Source organism: Patiria miniata, unplaced genomic scaffold, assembly GCF_015706575.1.
Source record: "Patiria miniata isolate m_02_andy unplaced genomic scaffold, ASM1570657v1 HiC_scaffold_6, whole genome shotgun sequence".
In the NCBI taxonomy this organism is placed as follows: Eukaryota; Metazoa; Echinodermata; class Asteroidea; order Valvatida; family Asterinidae; genus Patiria; species Patiria miniata.
The window spans coordinates 14539593-14552582 of NW_024037073.1; the positions used below are offsets into that span (position 1 = coordinate 14539593).

At 39.0% G+C, this 12990-nt stretch overlaps 1 protein-coding gene across 2 annotated transcripts; it reads left to right on the forward strand.

Moving 5' to 3' along the window:
- The first annotated feature begins 1344 nt into the window (after positions 1–1344).
- On the forward strand, positions 1345–5556 carry LOC119743214 (barrier-to-autointegration factor-like). Of its 2 annotated transcripts, none has more exons than XM_038219597.1 (3): positions 1345–1470; positions 2499–2641; positions 4483–5556. In XM_038219597.1, the coding sequence occupies exons 1-3, from the start codon at positions 1377–1379 to the stop codon at positions 4627–4629; spliced, it is 384 nt and encodes a 127-aa protein (XP_038075525.1). In that variant the 5' UTR covers positions 1345–1376; the 3' UTR covers positions 4630–5556. The 2 variants fall into 2 exon arrangements, with proteins under 2 accessions (XP_038075525.1, XP_038075526.1); XM_038219598.1 differs by having other exon boundaries at positions 1353–1470; positions 2475–2641.
- Positions 5557–12990: the final 7434 nt, after the last annotated feature.

Here is a 12990-nt window from a genome sequence, read left to right on the forward strand (position 1 = left end):
GGACCCGTTGCGCTTCAGTGGTTGCTTAACATGTTCAACAACTTGAGGACCATCAGCATCCCAAAGCTGTGGAGGAAAGCCAGAGTCGGCGCCTAACTAAAACCTGGTAAAGACCCAGCCAGTCAAAAGAGCTTCAGGCCCATCTCTCTGCTATGCCATACGTACAAGCTCTTTAAAAGACTCATAATACTCGATAGTGTTGTCCCCTTTGTGGATGAGCTCCTCAGACCTGAGCAGGCAGGTTTCAGGCCAGGAACCGCACTCTTGAACCTCACGTAGTTCATCAAAGATGGGTACGAGGAAGGGCTGGTCACCGGAGCTGCCTTTGTCGGTCTCTCCGCAGCATATGACACAGTGAGCCATAGGATCCTCACTAGGAAACTCTTTGAGATGACATAGCTTCCTCCGCTCCTTTGGACCTCTTGATGGCAGTGCTCATAACCGAAGGATGTCCCTGCGGTCCAATCGTCTTCAAGCAATGCCACACAAGCTTCCCTTCAGTCCCAAGGAATCTCTACCATCAGGTTCGAGTGGGGCATGGCCAACCTGGTCATGTCTTAATCGCCTCAGGACAGGGACTGGACGGTACAAAGCTCTTATGCAGAGCTCTATGTTGGAGTGAACACGTGGCCGATGGTGTGAAGCATTCTTCTGTGTGCGTCTATGTACGGGTGATCAGAATGAATCTAGCTCGATGCGTTTCAAAGAAGCTAAAAAAAAAAACTTAAAAAAAAAAAAACCAGCAATGTGGCATAACTGGTGTACGGCAGTTCGCAGGGGGCGCGGCCGGGGTGTAATTTTCTTGAGGGGACATTCAATTGGTTTTAACAATAGCAAAAGTCATGTTTGCCTCCCTGGAATTCTGAGAGGGGTCCCGCAGCCGATTTAAAACCTAATTACGTAATGGCGCAAGCTGCGTACTTTTTTGTGAAATCGGCTGCAGGTGGTAACACAAACATTATGTGTGTGGGTGGTAAGGCCCAAACAGGGGGGGGGGGGGGGGGTTGAGTATAGAGGTGTTTTTGTCTAAATACAGTTTTTGAAAATACATTTCAACAAATGAATGGATGTCTTGTTAAGGTTTTTTAGATGGTAAATTTGATCTGTCCCAAAATTTCTGTAGAAATCATTCTTTTCTCACTCTAAGAAAGAAAAAAAAACTTTTCTTCGGAAAATCATGTAACCCGCCGCTGTAGGTAATCTACCCATCTTGCCTCCTCACAGTCTGAGCTGTTTCGATACCCACAACTCGATTATTTGCAAGCAAATCATATGTAAGTCTATTAAAGAATCGATTCCCGAACGAATTTAGATGGGTTCCAGGAACCTCCGGCCAAACGCGTGTAATGTTCGTCTGATACCCAGACCACATCAACATGCGTTGCATGCTGAAAGGCGGGAACTGCGGTTTATTTCACAATAACACTCGTTCAGAACTGCGAGAAGGAAGCGGATTTTTTTCTCTTAAGGGTATGTATATTTTTATGTGACCCTCAAAATTAGATTAAGATATCCACAACCTTTGTTTTTAGTTTCTGTTGTGGGTAGGCATGATTTTAATTCCGATGAAAATGAACATTTGAAAAGGAGGCGACGGCTCCTTCGTCATGTTCGTTCGTGATGACGTCGTTGCGTGTATTGGGGATTTCCCCAGGCCAGGGCAAAAAATGTTGCAACCTGGCCTGACGCCACTTTCGAAACAAAAAAGATTGTTTTTGTGCTTACCTTGTACCTCAGAGAGTATACTTTCATGTGAGAACTGTAAGGAATATGTTGATAAAGTCTTTAAGAGAGATTTGTAGGCGAATGTGGCCAACTTAGTGAATTTCTAGTAAATTCTACATGGGATTTTTTTCATGTTTTGGCGGGAAATAAATGTGACGACCATGCCATGCACGATGAATAAGTTAATGATATAGTGTTTCACGGTAGGATGGGATGCCATATTATCACGGTACTTGTCACGTTTCTCGTTCGGAATAGAGATTGCCCACTAACCTTCCTGAATTGCCTGTCCTTTGTGTTGTACTGAACTCTTCCTTTTCAAATTGATATAAAAAAAATCCGACGGTGGTGTGGTTTATTCCGTGTACGATGCCTGTGAAAGCAGACATGCTCGGAGTGTGCGAACGGAGGTGGACTCCCTAATATCGCACTATGCAGGATGTGGTTTTATAATGATCTCAACTTTTTTATTCATAGTTAATGTTTGACTAAAACATCCCCTGAATAAAGTCTGATATTTTCCCTGAAACGTTCAAGTTGATTAAAGACTATATGCCTGCGTGATGATTTCTTAAAACACTGCCCGCCCCTTTCCCAAAAGGAAAACAAGAACGGTGTGCCATTTTATTATTTTTAATGCACTGTCCTTATTTTGATCCCGTAAAAGTTTTTACGATTTCGCGGTGGAAATATCGTCCTTCCCATAAAGGAAAAAATAGATTGTGTCTATTGTGTCTCATTCTTTCCAGCTCGTACTTGAACCTTTTCTCCAGCAAGCATGGCTGACAGGGCACAGACAACCACCAAGAAACACAAGCAATTTGTATCGGAACCCATGGGGGACAAACCAGTGACGGAACTGGGTGGAATCGGCCCAAAGTATGGCGAGAGGTTACAAGAGGCTGGATTTGAAAAGGTGAGATTACTACAACACCTTTGTCTATGGATCAGTAACAGTGAAGGAACAAAAGGCTAGGCCCTACTCATTCCGAACACAGCCTCAGAATCTCTCAAGGCGGATTAAGAGTCTGAATACCAGCTGGTGTCTCGTTGACTGATTGACCTGTGATGTAGGGGTCAACTTAAAGGGAAGATACTACATTTGCAAACATCAAAAAAAGAAATGATCCAATTATCACAAAATACCTTACTGGATTGTTAGGGAATGACAGTCTATAGCATCCTGTAAAACCGTGGCTCCTTGTGCTGACATTTTCAAGAAAAACTGTATTTTTCCAACAATGGTCGGCCGACCAGCGTTGGAAAAACCTGGCTTTTTTTCAAAAGCTTCTCCTAGTTTTCATATTTAGTTATTCCGCATTTTCTTTGCAATTGATTACACACCGATGAAGGGGTACAAGCCTGCTAGACTGATTCTTTAACCTTACAATTCCCCAAAGTCTATTTGCTCTGTTAATATTAAGTGGGGTCAGGGAACCAGACTACCAGAACATGATTGGTTTTCTTGGTTTTGCCAGCATCTACAAGCCCAAAACGTGAAACAAGTCAGCTTAACAATATTTGCTATAACATACTAGTCCTCCGAATCCATTTATTTCTGAAAACTGCAGCAAAAGCAAAGGGAATGTACAACATTTACTTTTGCTGCAATTCCCTAACAATCAAGTAAGATAATTCATGATAATTAGATCATTTCGTTTTTTAATGTTTACAAATGTTGTATCTTCTCTTTAATGTTAAATAAGTACTGCTGGAGAACTTGGCTAATAAAACTACAGGGAAAGTGACATTACCAAGGTGCATAGTAAGATTTCAGGATCACTGAAGGTGTTGCCTATCCTCATTTATGAGGTCAGATCTCCAGTCTAATTTACCCCTATCCAGGAGAAGAAAGTCACCCACCCTCTAAGATGGCTGCAGTGCATAAGGTCTACAGCTCCAAATAACAAAATAACAAACTTATCCAACAAGGCTAGGATAGGCCGTGGACCTTGTACATGTACACCTTTTTCAACTGTGAGAAATAGCAAGAGATTATGCTGCCATGCACCTTTTCTAAAATGCCATCTTAGTGTGACATTTATGCACATTCATTGCTGTTGAGGCTCAGCGTCACACATGGAATGTCCATCACAAATCTTGTTCTAAATAGCAAGGGCGTCAATTGCTTCTCAGAAGTGGGGGGACATACCTTGATCAGCTCTTATGTGAAGCGCAAAGCCCTGACGGCGTGGGGTTCGTTGCCCACTGAAGGGTCGAAAAATGTTGGATTCTAGACAAAAAAAATGTTCTTTAGCAAAATATCTTTTAAACATCATTTTCGAATTTGAAGTCATTCAGTCATGAAGTCATAGCTATTTTGAGCTATAGAATTTTTTATTCGGGGACGAAAAAAGTGGGGGGGGGGGACAAACGATATGATATCCCCCACTTAAAAAAGTGGGAGGACTTGTCTCTCTTCCCCCCCCCCCCCCCCTCCGTCCCCCACTGATTGCACCCATGCTAAACATGACGTGCTGATGACATTCAGAAGCAGTGCGGATGATATCCAGCATAATGCAGGGCTCAATTATGCATGGCTGAACATAAACAATGCTGGGTACAGTCTGCAATCTTGACACCTATGCATCCTTCAAAACCAACTGACACCCATTCAGCCTCAATCCTCCAAAATCCTCCATAATCTTCCGGAGGATTAAGGACTGAGGAGGGTTTAGGATAAACTTAATGTGCATGATCTCAAAACAGTAATTGTCAAAGTATGACATTGCATTCTTATTTCATGTTCCACTCTAGGCCTTCAATGTTCTCGGTCAGTTCCTGGTGCTGAACAAAGACAAAGAGCTCTTCATTGACTGGCTGATGGCAACGACGTCAGCTAATAACAAGTGTGCCAACGATTGCTATAATTGCCTCAGAGATTGGAGTGATGCCTTTATGTAATTGTTGTTTCTGTTTTTATTTTTAACAAATCTATTGTGTCCATTTTACGATCATACCCTGCATGTCGAAACTGTTTATAATCGTAAGCATTGTTTAAGCTTAACTGAAGTGACAAAGCATCAGTAAGATAGATCATGCCAAAGATATGTAGGGAATAGAGGCAGAGAATGCGGGAGGGGAGGGGGTAGTGCACTCAAGGGGCAAGCTTGCTGCTAACTATTCATATTTCATGCAAATAGGAGCATAAATTGTAGGCTGTAGTGCACTAGCAGAACCAAAGCAATGTTTATTCCTTCAGAATGCACCAGCAACTTAACACAGTCAAGTGCACTGCTGGTGTTCAAATTGAATGGCAGCCCCATTTTTTGTTATCGTTTCAAAAAAGGAAATGTAAATTCATTTTTAAAAATTCAAAATAAAATCCTATCAAACTTCTCTTTCCTAGACCAAGTTTCCACAAGGTACGGTATCCGTAGGAAAACTTAATTGAGCACTGTTATTTGTATTATGAGCCGTGGGTTAAATCACTGATCAACTATCCATGCATACATAAAGTAAACTTTGCACTTAATTGGCCCAGATTATAGAGTTTATTCAGAAGGTCCAAGGCTTAAGGTCCAAGTGTGCACGTACTTGGCTCTTATGCACTTCCAACTATACTTATTTCGTGAGAAGAATGAATGCAGATTATGTTGGTATTTCCAAATAAGTACATATTTGCAAACATAAGTTGTCACCACAACATGCATAAACTATGTTCTGTTTTCATGTGGTTGTAGTCGGGACAAGTGTGTTACAATTACACAGGCATACAGTATGTAGATCATGCTTAGTGGGTGAAATTTATGCTACAATCTAATCATTTGATTTGATGATAAAAAAAAATGTGGTAAGTCAGATTTGAAAATGGGTAAGTTAAAGGGAACGTGCAACATTTGCTTTTGCCGCAATTTTCAGAAATAAATGGATTTGGAGATTAGTGTGCATGTTTCACGTTTTGGGCTTGTAGATGATGGAAAAACCAAGAAAACCAATCATGTTCTTGTAATCTGGTTTCCTGACCCGACTTAAGATGAAACGGAGCAATTTATAGACTTCTGGGAATTGTAAGGTCAGAGAATCAGTCCAGCAAGCTTGACCCCCTTCACAGGTGTGTAATCAGTTGCAAAGAAAATGCGGAATAACTAAATGTGAAAAATTAGGAACAGTTTTTGAAAAAAAGCCAGTTTTCTCCAACGCTGGTCGGCCGACCAGCGTTGGAAAAATACAGTTTTTCTTGAAAATGTCAGCACATCAGGAGCCACGATTTTACAGGATGCTTTAGACTGTCATTTCCTAATAATTCAGTAAGGTATTTTGTGATAATGTGATCATTTCGTTTTTTGATGTTTTCAAATGTTGTATCTTCCCTTTAAAATCTGGGAATGGGTAAGTGCTGGGTAAGTCATGGAAGTGGGTAAAAAATTTAAATTCGAGGCTAGTTCCAGCCCAGTCATGACTGGGTGTTGTCTGTAGATAGCACTCACAAAATAGTTGTATTTTAAAACTAGAGAGTGTACATGTACTTGCTATACAACTGTCACAAGGGCGTGCCTCCCTGAAAAAGCAACTGTATTGGCAATTCAAAGTGGTACTCCTTTCTATGTAATTTGACTAGAACTTTAGCAAGTGAAAATAAAAAAATGGTAAAATGTAAACAATTATTTTGCCCAAATTGAAAATGGCATCTTATTGGCACAAGACTTGTAATACAAATTGTATGTATGCCTCTGGTTTTAACTCTAGGGACTAGCACACATTAATGAGTATGCATTGTACCATATTTCCCTGTACACGTGTAGTTTATTATAAATGTGTATAAATTCAACTCAGCATTGCAGAATTGTAAATTTGTCATCATAATTCAATTACAAGTCATCCCAGTCTCTACTCAATTGACAAGCTATCACTCTCTTTAACTGAAACAAGTGCATTTGTTCATTCTTCATGATGTGTTAAATGCAACTTGCTATGAAATTGGGCTTGTCATTGTCTCATTCACAACACTGCAGTGCGGATGGGGTATGCATTGGACAGAAAATGTGTCCAACGACGTGTCCCCTTATAGAACAGTCTCCATGTCACAGTGATTAAGCCACACACACACTTGATGATGTGAATGAATGTGGTTGTTTAGATCCTAAAAAACAAACTTATGTCGCTTCAATATCAATATACCTTAATATCAATTCTCAGTAAATTTGCTCAGCATCCTTATCTGCTTAGAAAGGTCTGTCTGGGATGTCCACGAAATTAAGCATTTTGGCTAAATAACTGGACACTGCTTTCTGCTTATTAAATTCACATGATAAGCATAAATATGCAGAGAATCTCACAAGCAAAAAAAAGTCAACTTATTGCTTTGGATAACTTATTGCTAATAAGAACTTTTCTGCAAAATACTCACAGAAATAGTCACAAGCATGAGTCCAGAAAGATCACATTTTTGCTAAGAATAGTTTTCCGTGATCAGCATTTTTTACGAGTTTTCTCCCGGCATTGGTCTCCTGTTGCCACTTGCTGAGGTACCGATATATAGACCGATTGCATTCACCAGCCATCTTTGGGGTGTGTTTTGTTTTATGAATTCATTAACAATCAATGCACAAGAGGTCAACTCAGGGGCATCCCTATTGAATAAAAACACACCTTAAAGATAGCTGCAGTGTGGCTGCAGTGCAACTGATCTGTAAAATTGTATTGAATCACTTTTAATCGGAATTGACATTGTAAATAATAGTTATGCTGCGGGGCTCTTAATAGTCCGTAATACAACAACTTAGAAGGTATGCTTTATATTGCATGTGTATTAACCAAGTTTGAGAAATTCACAAAATTAATCAGAATTGTTAATTGCTGAAGGACCACATAGAAAAGATACCAATAAAGTTGTATTTTATCCTCGAAAACAAAATGGTTTGCGTCCATCCCAGCTATTTTCATTTTTTTTTTCTCATGATTTTGCTGTTGAAGCTCGTACAATGTTTACAATATCCGTCAATATTGAACAAACCTGTAATAAAAACATGGCAAGGAGAGCTGGGGGGGGGGGATTGGCTCTTTCAGGGTTTTCTTTGCATTTCCTGAGAATTTGTTAAAGGTTTTAGGATTTATATGAAACATATATCTGGATCACCAGTCAAAGAAAAGTGTGGGAGGCCTTTCACGCTTACATATTTGGACTTGTTCCCTTCCATAACGAGTGGGTGGGACAAGGCCAGAGAAAAATAATGGTATTTAAAAAAAAAAATCAGAAGTAAAGGCATTTTTAGTCACTGGTGTTGACATGTCTAACCATTTTTATTACCAAAAATTTAAAAGGTATACATCATAGTTACAGAAAACAAAAAAATGTCCATAAATGACGGAGAAAGCAATAACTTTCTATTTAGAGTTTCCATCAAATAATTTCTTAATATCAAAACTGCACTGAAATTGTGACAGTTTAAATGAACTGATATTAAGGAATTAAGGAACAATCTACATGTACTTTGTTTAATTCATGATTGAAAGTACTGTTTGATGCTCTAATAGAAAGATGTGAGGCATACTGGCAAAATAAGACGGAACTAGGCCCAGGCCGTAGTGGAGAAAAATGCAAAAAAACTGAATGGGTTTAATTTGTTTTCTACGATATTCAAATTGATCGAGATTTGTTATCTTTGATATGTCTACTACACATCTATTAAAATTAAAATAATATAAAAATTGTTGAATTGAAGTGTTGAAGGCAACACAAATACAAAACTCGAAACTTTACAGACTTTTTCTCAGTATTTTACTTTATTTAATGACATGTTGATAAATGCTAATTTGAAACAGCCATAACTTGTCAACAAAATGTCCAATTGAAGTACAACAAACTGTATTGTAAGGAGACTCCATTCTCTTTCCTAATACCTGCAAACCCTCATTTGACCTCTGCCCAGTTCTGTCTCATTTTGCGAGAACGCCTCACAAACACAGAACAAACTTGTCCCTTAATAAAACAAAAAATACATGTTTTGCATGTAGATAATGCATACATGTATGGTAGTTATTGTAAGCATCATTAAAAGTAAACACTTCAACAACAAAAACTGCTTAAATATCAAACTTTTACTCAAATAGAGAATACCCTGATATATATCACAGCTTTATTACCTGTTTTTTCAGCACCAATAAGCCATTTGCGAGTAACCTATACCCTTTGGGATTTACATTTGAAAAACGTCTGGTACAATGACTTGCTCAGAATGCTTGGCACATTTTAACTGTGAATTCTCCAGACCAAAGACAATGTTGCTAATCACATGATTTTGGGCAAGCTCTTGCATAGTTACGTAAGAGACGCTCAGCACCAATACATTGTTCACAATGGGTGAGAATGGCACAAAGACACCAGACCATGCCGGAGCTGGGGGTTGCTAGCATAAGGCTTGCCCCGAATCACGTGATATAGTAACAGTCTCTTTGGTCAGGAGAATGCTAGGTTAAAACGTGCAAAGCATTGTATTAAGTCAGCGTTCCAGATTTTATTCAAATTTAACTCGCAAATGGCTTATTCACATCAAGTACATGTATTATGCCTATGAATATTCAAAAATATCAGTACATAAAGTCAGTACTGAGCAGACGACAATAAGTTCATTAATTTTTACATTTTTTTTCCTGAATTGAAAGAAAAATTAAGTTCTTAGCAGGAACACATTTCTAGGAGATAAAAGTGACTTGAATAGCTCTGTCCATATGAAGTGATCATTTCTGATATGAAAAGGAACACACAAAATGTACAAAAAAAACCCAATTTATTGAAATATGTTTCTGATTCATTCATTATTTCAACTTCATGCAGATTACATGTGCTATATTTAAAACAAAAATGCAATTCAAAATTTTCACAATTTTCAAAGTGACTGTTCATACAAAGAAGGAAAATGAAATCTATTCTTCAGACCTATGTACAATTTCATGGAGATTATATCCATGAAGATATCTTGATCGTTCAAGTAGAAAAAAAGTTAGATTTTAAATGGAAGCAGATCATCATCAGAATTTACAAAAGCTATTGCACTCTTGAAAAAAAAATAATTCATGAAGGGTCCTCCATTAATATATGGTTTCTTATTTTTGTCTTCTGCAACAACTTGTCCACAACTTATACTACATTCAAGCACAAAGCTGCTACAAATGCAACCCACATTTTAAAGGGAATGTACAACATTTGCTCTTGCTGCAATTTTCAGTAGTAAATGGATTTGGGGTATCAGAATGTTATAGCAAATATTGTTAAACTGACTTGTTTCACGTTTTGGGCTTGAAGATGCTGGAAAAAACCAAGAAAAACATTATGTTCTTGTAGTCTAGTTCCCTGACCCCACTTAAGATGAAACGGAGCAGTTTGTCAACTGGGGGGAATTGTAAGGTCAGAGAATCAGTCTGGCAGGCTTGTACCCCTACACAGGTGTGTAATCAATTGCAAAGAAAATGCCAAAAAACTAATTATGAAAAATTAAGAGCAGTTTTTGAAAAAAAGCCAGTTTTTTCCAACGCTGGTCGGCCGACCAGCGTTGGAAAAATACAAGTTTTCTTGAAAATGTCAGCACACCAGGAGCCACAATTTTACAGGATGCTTTAAAATGTCATTCCCTAACCATCCAGTACGATATTTCGTGATAATTTGATCACTTCTTTGTTGTATCTTCCCTTTAACGGGGGGGGGGAATTATTGGGTTTTTGCATCATGCCCAATCATGTGACTTCCTTTTTTAATCTGATTGGTTAACATAAATATCGCATCCAGTGAAATAGGAGTGCTTCCTGCACACCTTTCGGGTGACATTGGATCCGGTGAAATCTGATGCGAAAATACCAAACATGTATGATTTCATCCGCACGGTCAGATCAGTCCGATATTTCAGCTCACGCCTCTCCGATCTGTGCGTCTGATGAGCCGATGAACATGTAACATCGGAAAGGTGTGCGGCGGGCTTTAAAGATAAGTTACCTGGATAAGTTACATCTCATACAATGTATAAGAAAGATATATGTCACGTTCGCAAATTGATTTTTAAACCTAACTTGCCTGCCATCCTATGTAGCAACTTTTTTTTAAGAGCAATGCAATAGGGCTCACTCAATGATGGCCATCTCTGTAGGAGAACTGCAACTGCGTATTTTACGCAATCAAGCACGCATTGCGCAGTGTTGAAAATGTTCCAAACGCGCGCTTGTTGCTCGAAATGTGTTCGAAATACGACGCAGCCGATGCGCATTATGCAAGTTGATTCTCAAAATGCCGATGCACGTGGATGGTCTGTAGGAAATGACGTCATTTGGGGTTTATGGAGTTCTTGCAGTGTTCTCCCTTTTTCTCTCTTATTAGAATTTCCCTTCTCGGGTATCGGTTTACAATGACCGACTTGTAGGGTACCACTGTTCCTTTTGTACCCCACAAGGTAGCTCTCATAAAAAGTTTCCTTTCAACCAGATGTTTAAAATAGGATAAGTAAACAATCCAAAACATAAAATATTCGGGGATTTCAGGACCTAGTGCCCCTTTTACATCCCAAACAATCTCAATGTAAGAGGATGGTTTGAAACTGGATAACTCCTTATTACAAGCGCCAAAGTTTTCCATTGACGATGCGTACACAGCAACACGTGTAAAATTGCCCCGCAGGCAAGATGGCGCATATTACCGTGAAATACCTTATTATAAGTCAATTTTTCTTTTCTTTTCAATGGAATTTCTCTTTTCTTCTTAAAGGTATGTGAACCTAACCACCAGACCACCACCATTTGTATTTTCAAGTCCCACTGAACATGCTGAAGCCTACAGGGGGCGCAAATGGGCAAAGGCAGTTAAACTGGCGATTTGTTACTTGGACTAATGAGACTGGTCTGAAAGTGTTTTCTCAGTAGGCCCAAATTATACTTCAATATTTTACCTGCTAAATCTTTTTAGGACATATTATTAGTTTCTGATGGCTGAGTGATAGGTCACTGAATGAAAAAATTAGTGATAGCCAGATGTGGGAATCTTTGCAAAGTGTCTAAATGAGACTCTCCATAGACTTTGTATACAATTGCAGAAGTGGCGTCGTTCAGGTTCCAACATTTTTCCCCACATTATTATGAAATACCTTACTTGACTGTAGGTGTAAAAGCATGGTTGGTAAGTGAATAATAACCTCAAGCATCCCGTGAAATTAAAGCACATGGTGTGCTGCCATTTTCAAGAAAAGTGGAATTTGGATAATGGTGTATGGGACCTTGGACAGACAGTGTTTTTTTTTTATAAATCAGAGTTTTAACTCACCAACATTGGTTTTTCAACCCGAAAAAAAGGTTGCACTGTATACATATCGCTGACCACCTGCACGTAATAGTGACATTTTGTGGGATGGTTGCACCATTTTCTAAAGAGGAGAGATTATCTTGTCTTCAGCATGCACCTGCCCATATCGACAAGTAGTAGGGGTAGTGGGGGTACCAGATCAAAATGGAAAATCTGTGGCAAGCCTGAACACGTCGCTCTCGTTTCTAAAAATCCCCCGAGGCAAATTTTTAGAAAAAATCGAATCAAAATCCCCCGATCCCAATTTTTAGAAAAACTGACGTCGGGTACCGGATCAAAATCTCCCGATCCCAAGTTTTAGAAAAAATCTGATCAAAATCCCCCGATCCCAATTTTTAGAAAAAATCTGATCAAAATCCCCCGATCCCAATTTTTAGAAAAAATCTGATCAAAGTCCCCCGCGGCAAACGTCAGGTGCCAGCAACTAATGTTTTAACCTAACGTCAATGCTTTGTGTAAGGTTGAGTGATAAACGTTCAGTCATAGAAAGCCTTAAAAAGATACGATGACCGCTACAATAAAGGTGCACTGAGGGTGACACCCTAAGAGGAAAGGTATAACTCGGTGGATCGCCTTCATAATGTTTTTTTACTGAGAATTCGAACTTGTAAGTTTTTCGATAAGAGATTTTTTTTTCCTTTGCCAGCCGTTCGTCTACCCGTTTTTTAACTTCTTTTTCAAAGTCTGAATCGCTTTTTATTTTTTGAAGCTTTGTGCTGGTCTTTGTTCTAATTTTCTGCTTAAGCTCGTTAAATTTTGCGAGCTCTCTCGTAATCAATATAAACTCTTCGTGCGATATATCTCCGTCGTTGATGGCTTGAGACACATATTCTTCAATCGTGTTAAGTTTGGAGTCTGCTAATATTTTAATCTGGTCGTGCTTTTTCAGCTTGGTGGTTAATCGCTTAGACGTGATTCTAAGCAGAATATCTACACCAAAAGCGCCTATAAACGTTCCTTCTAGCACCAATCAAACGGGGGCT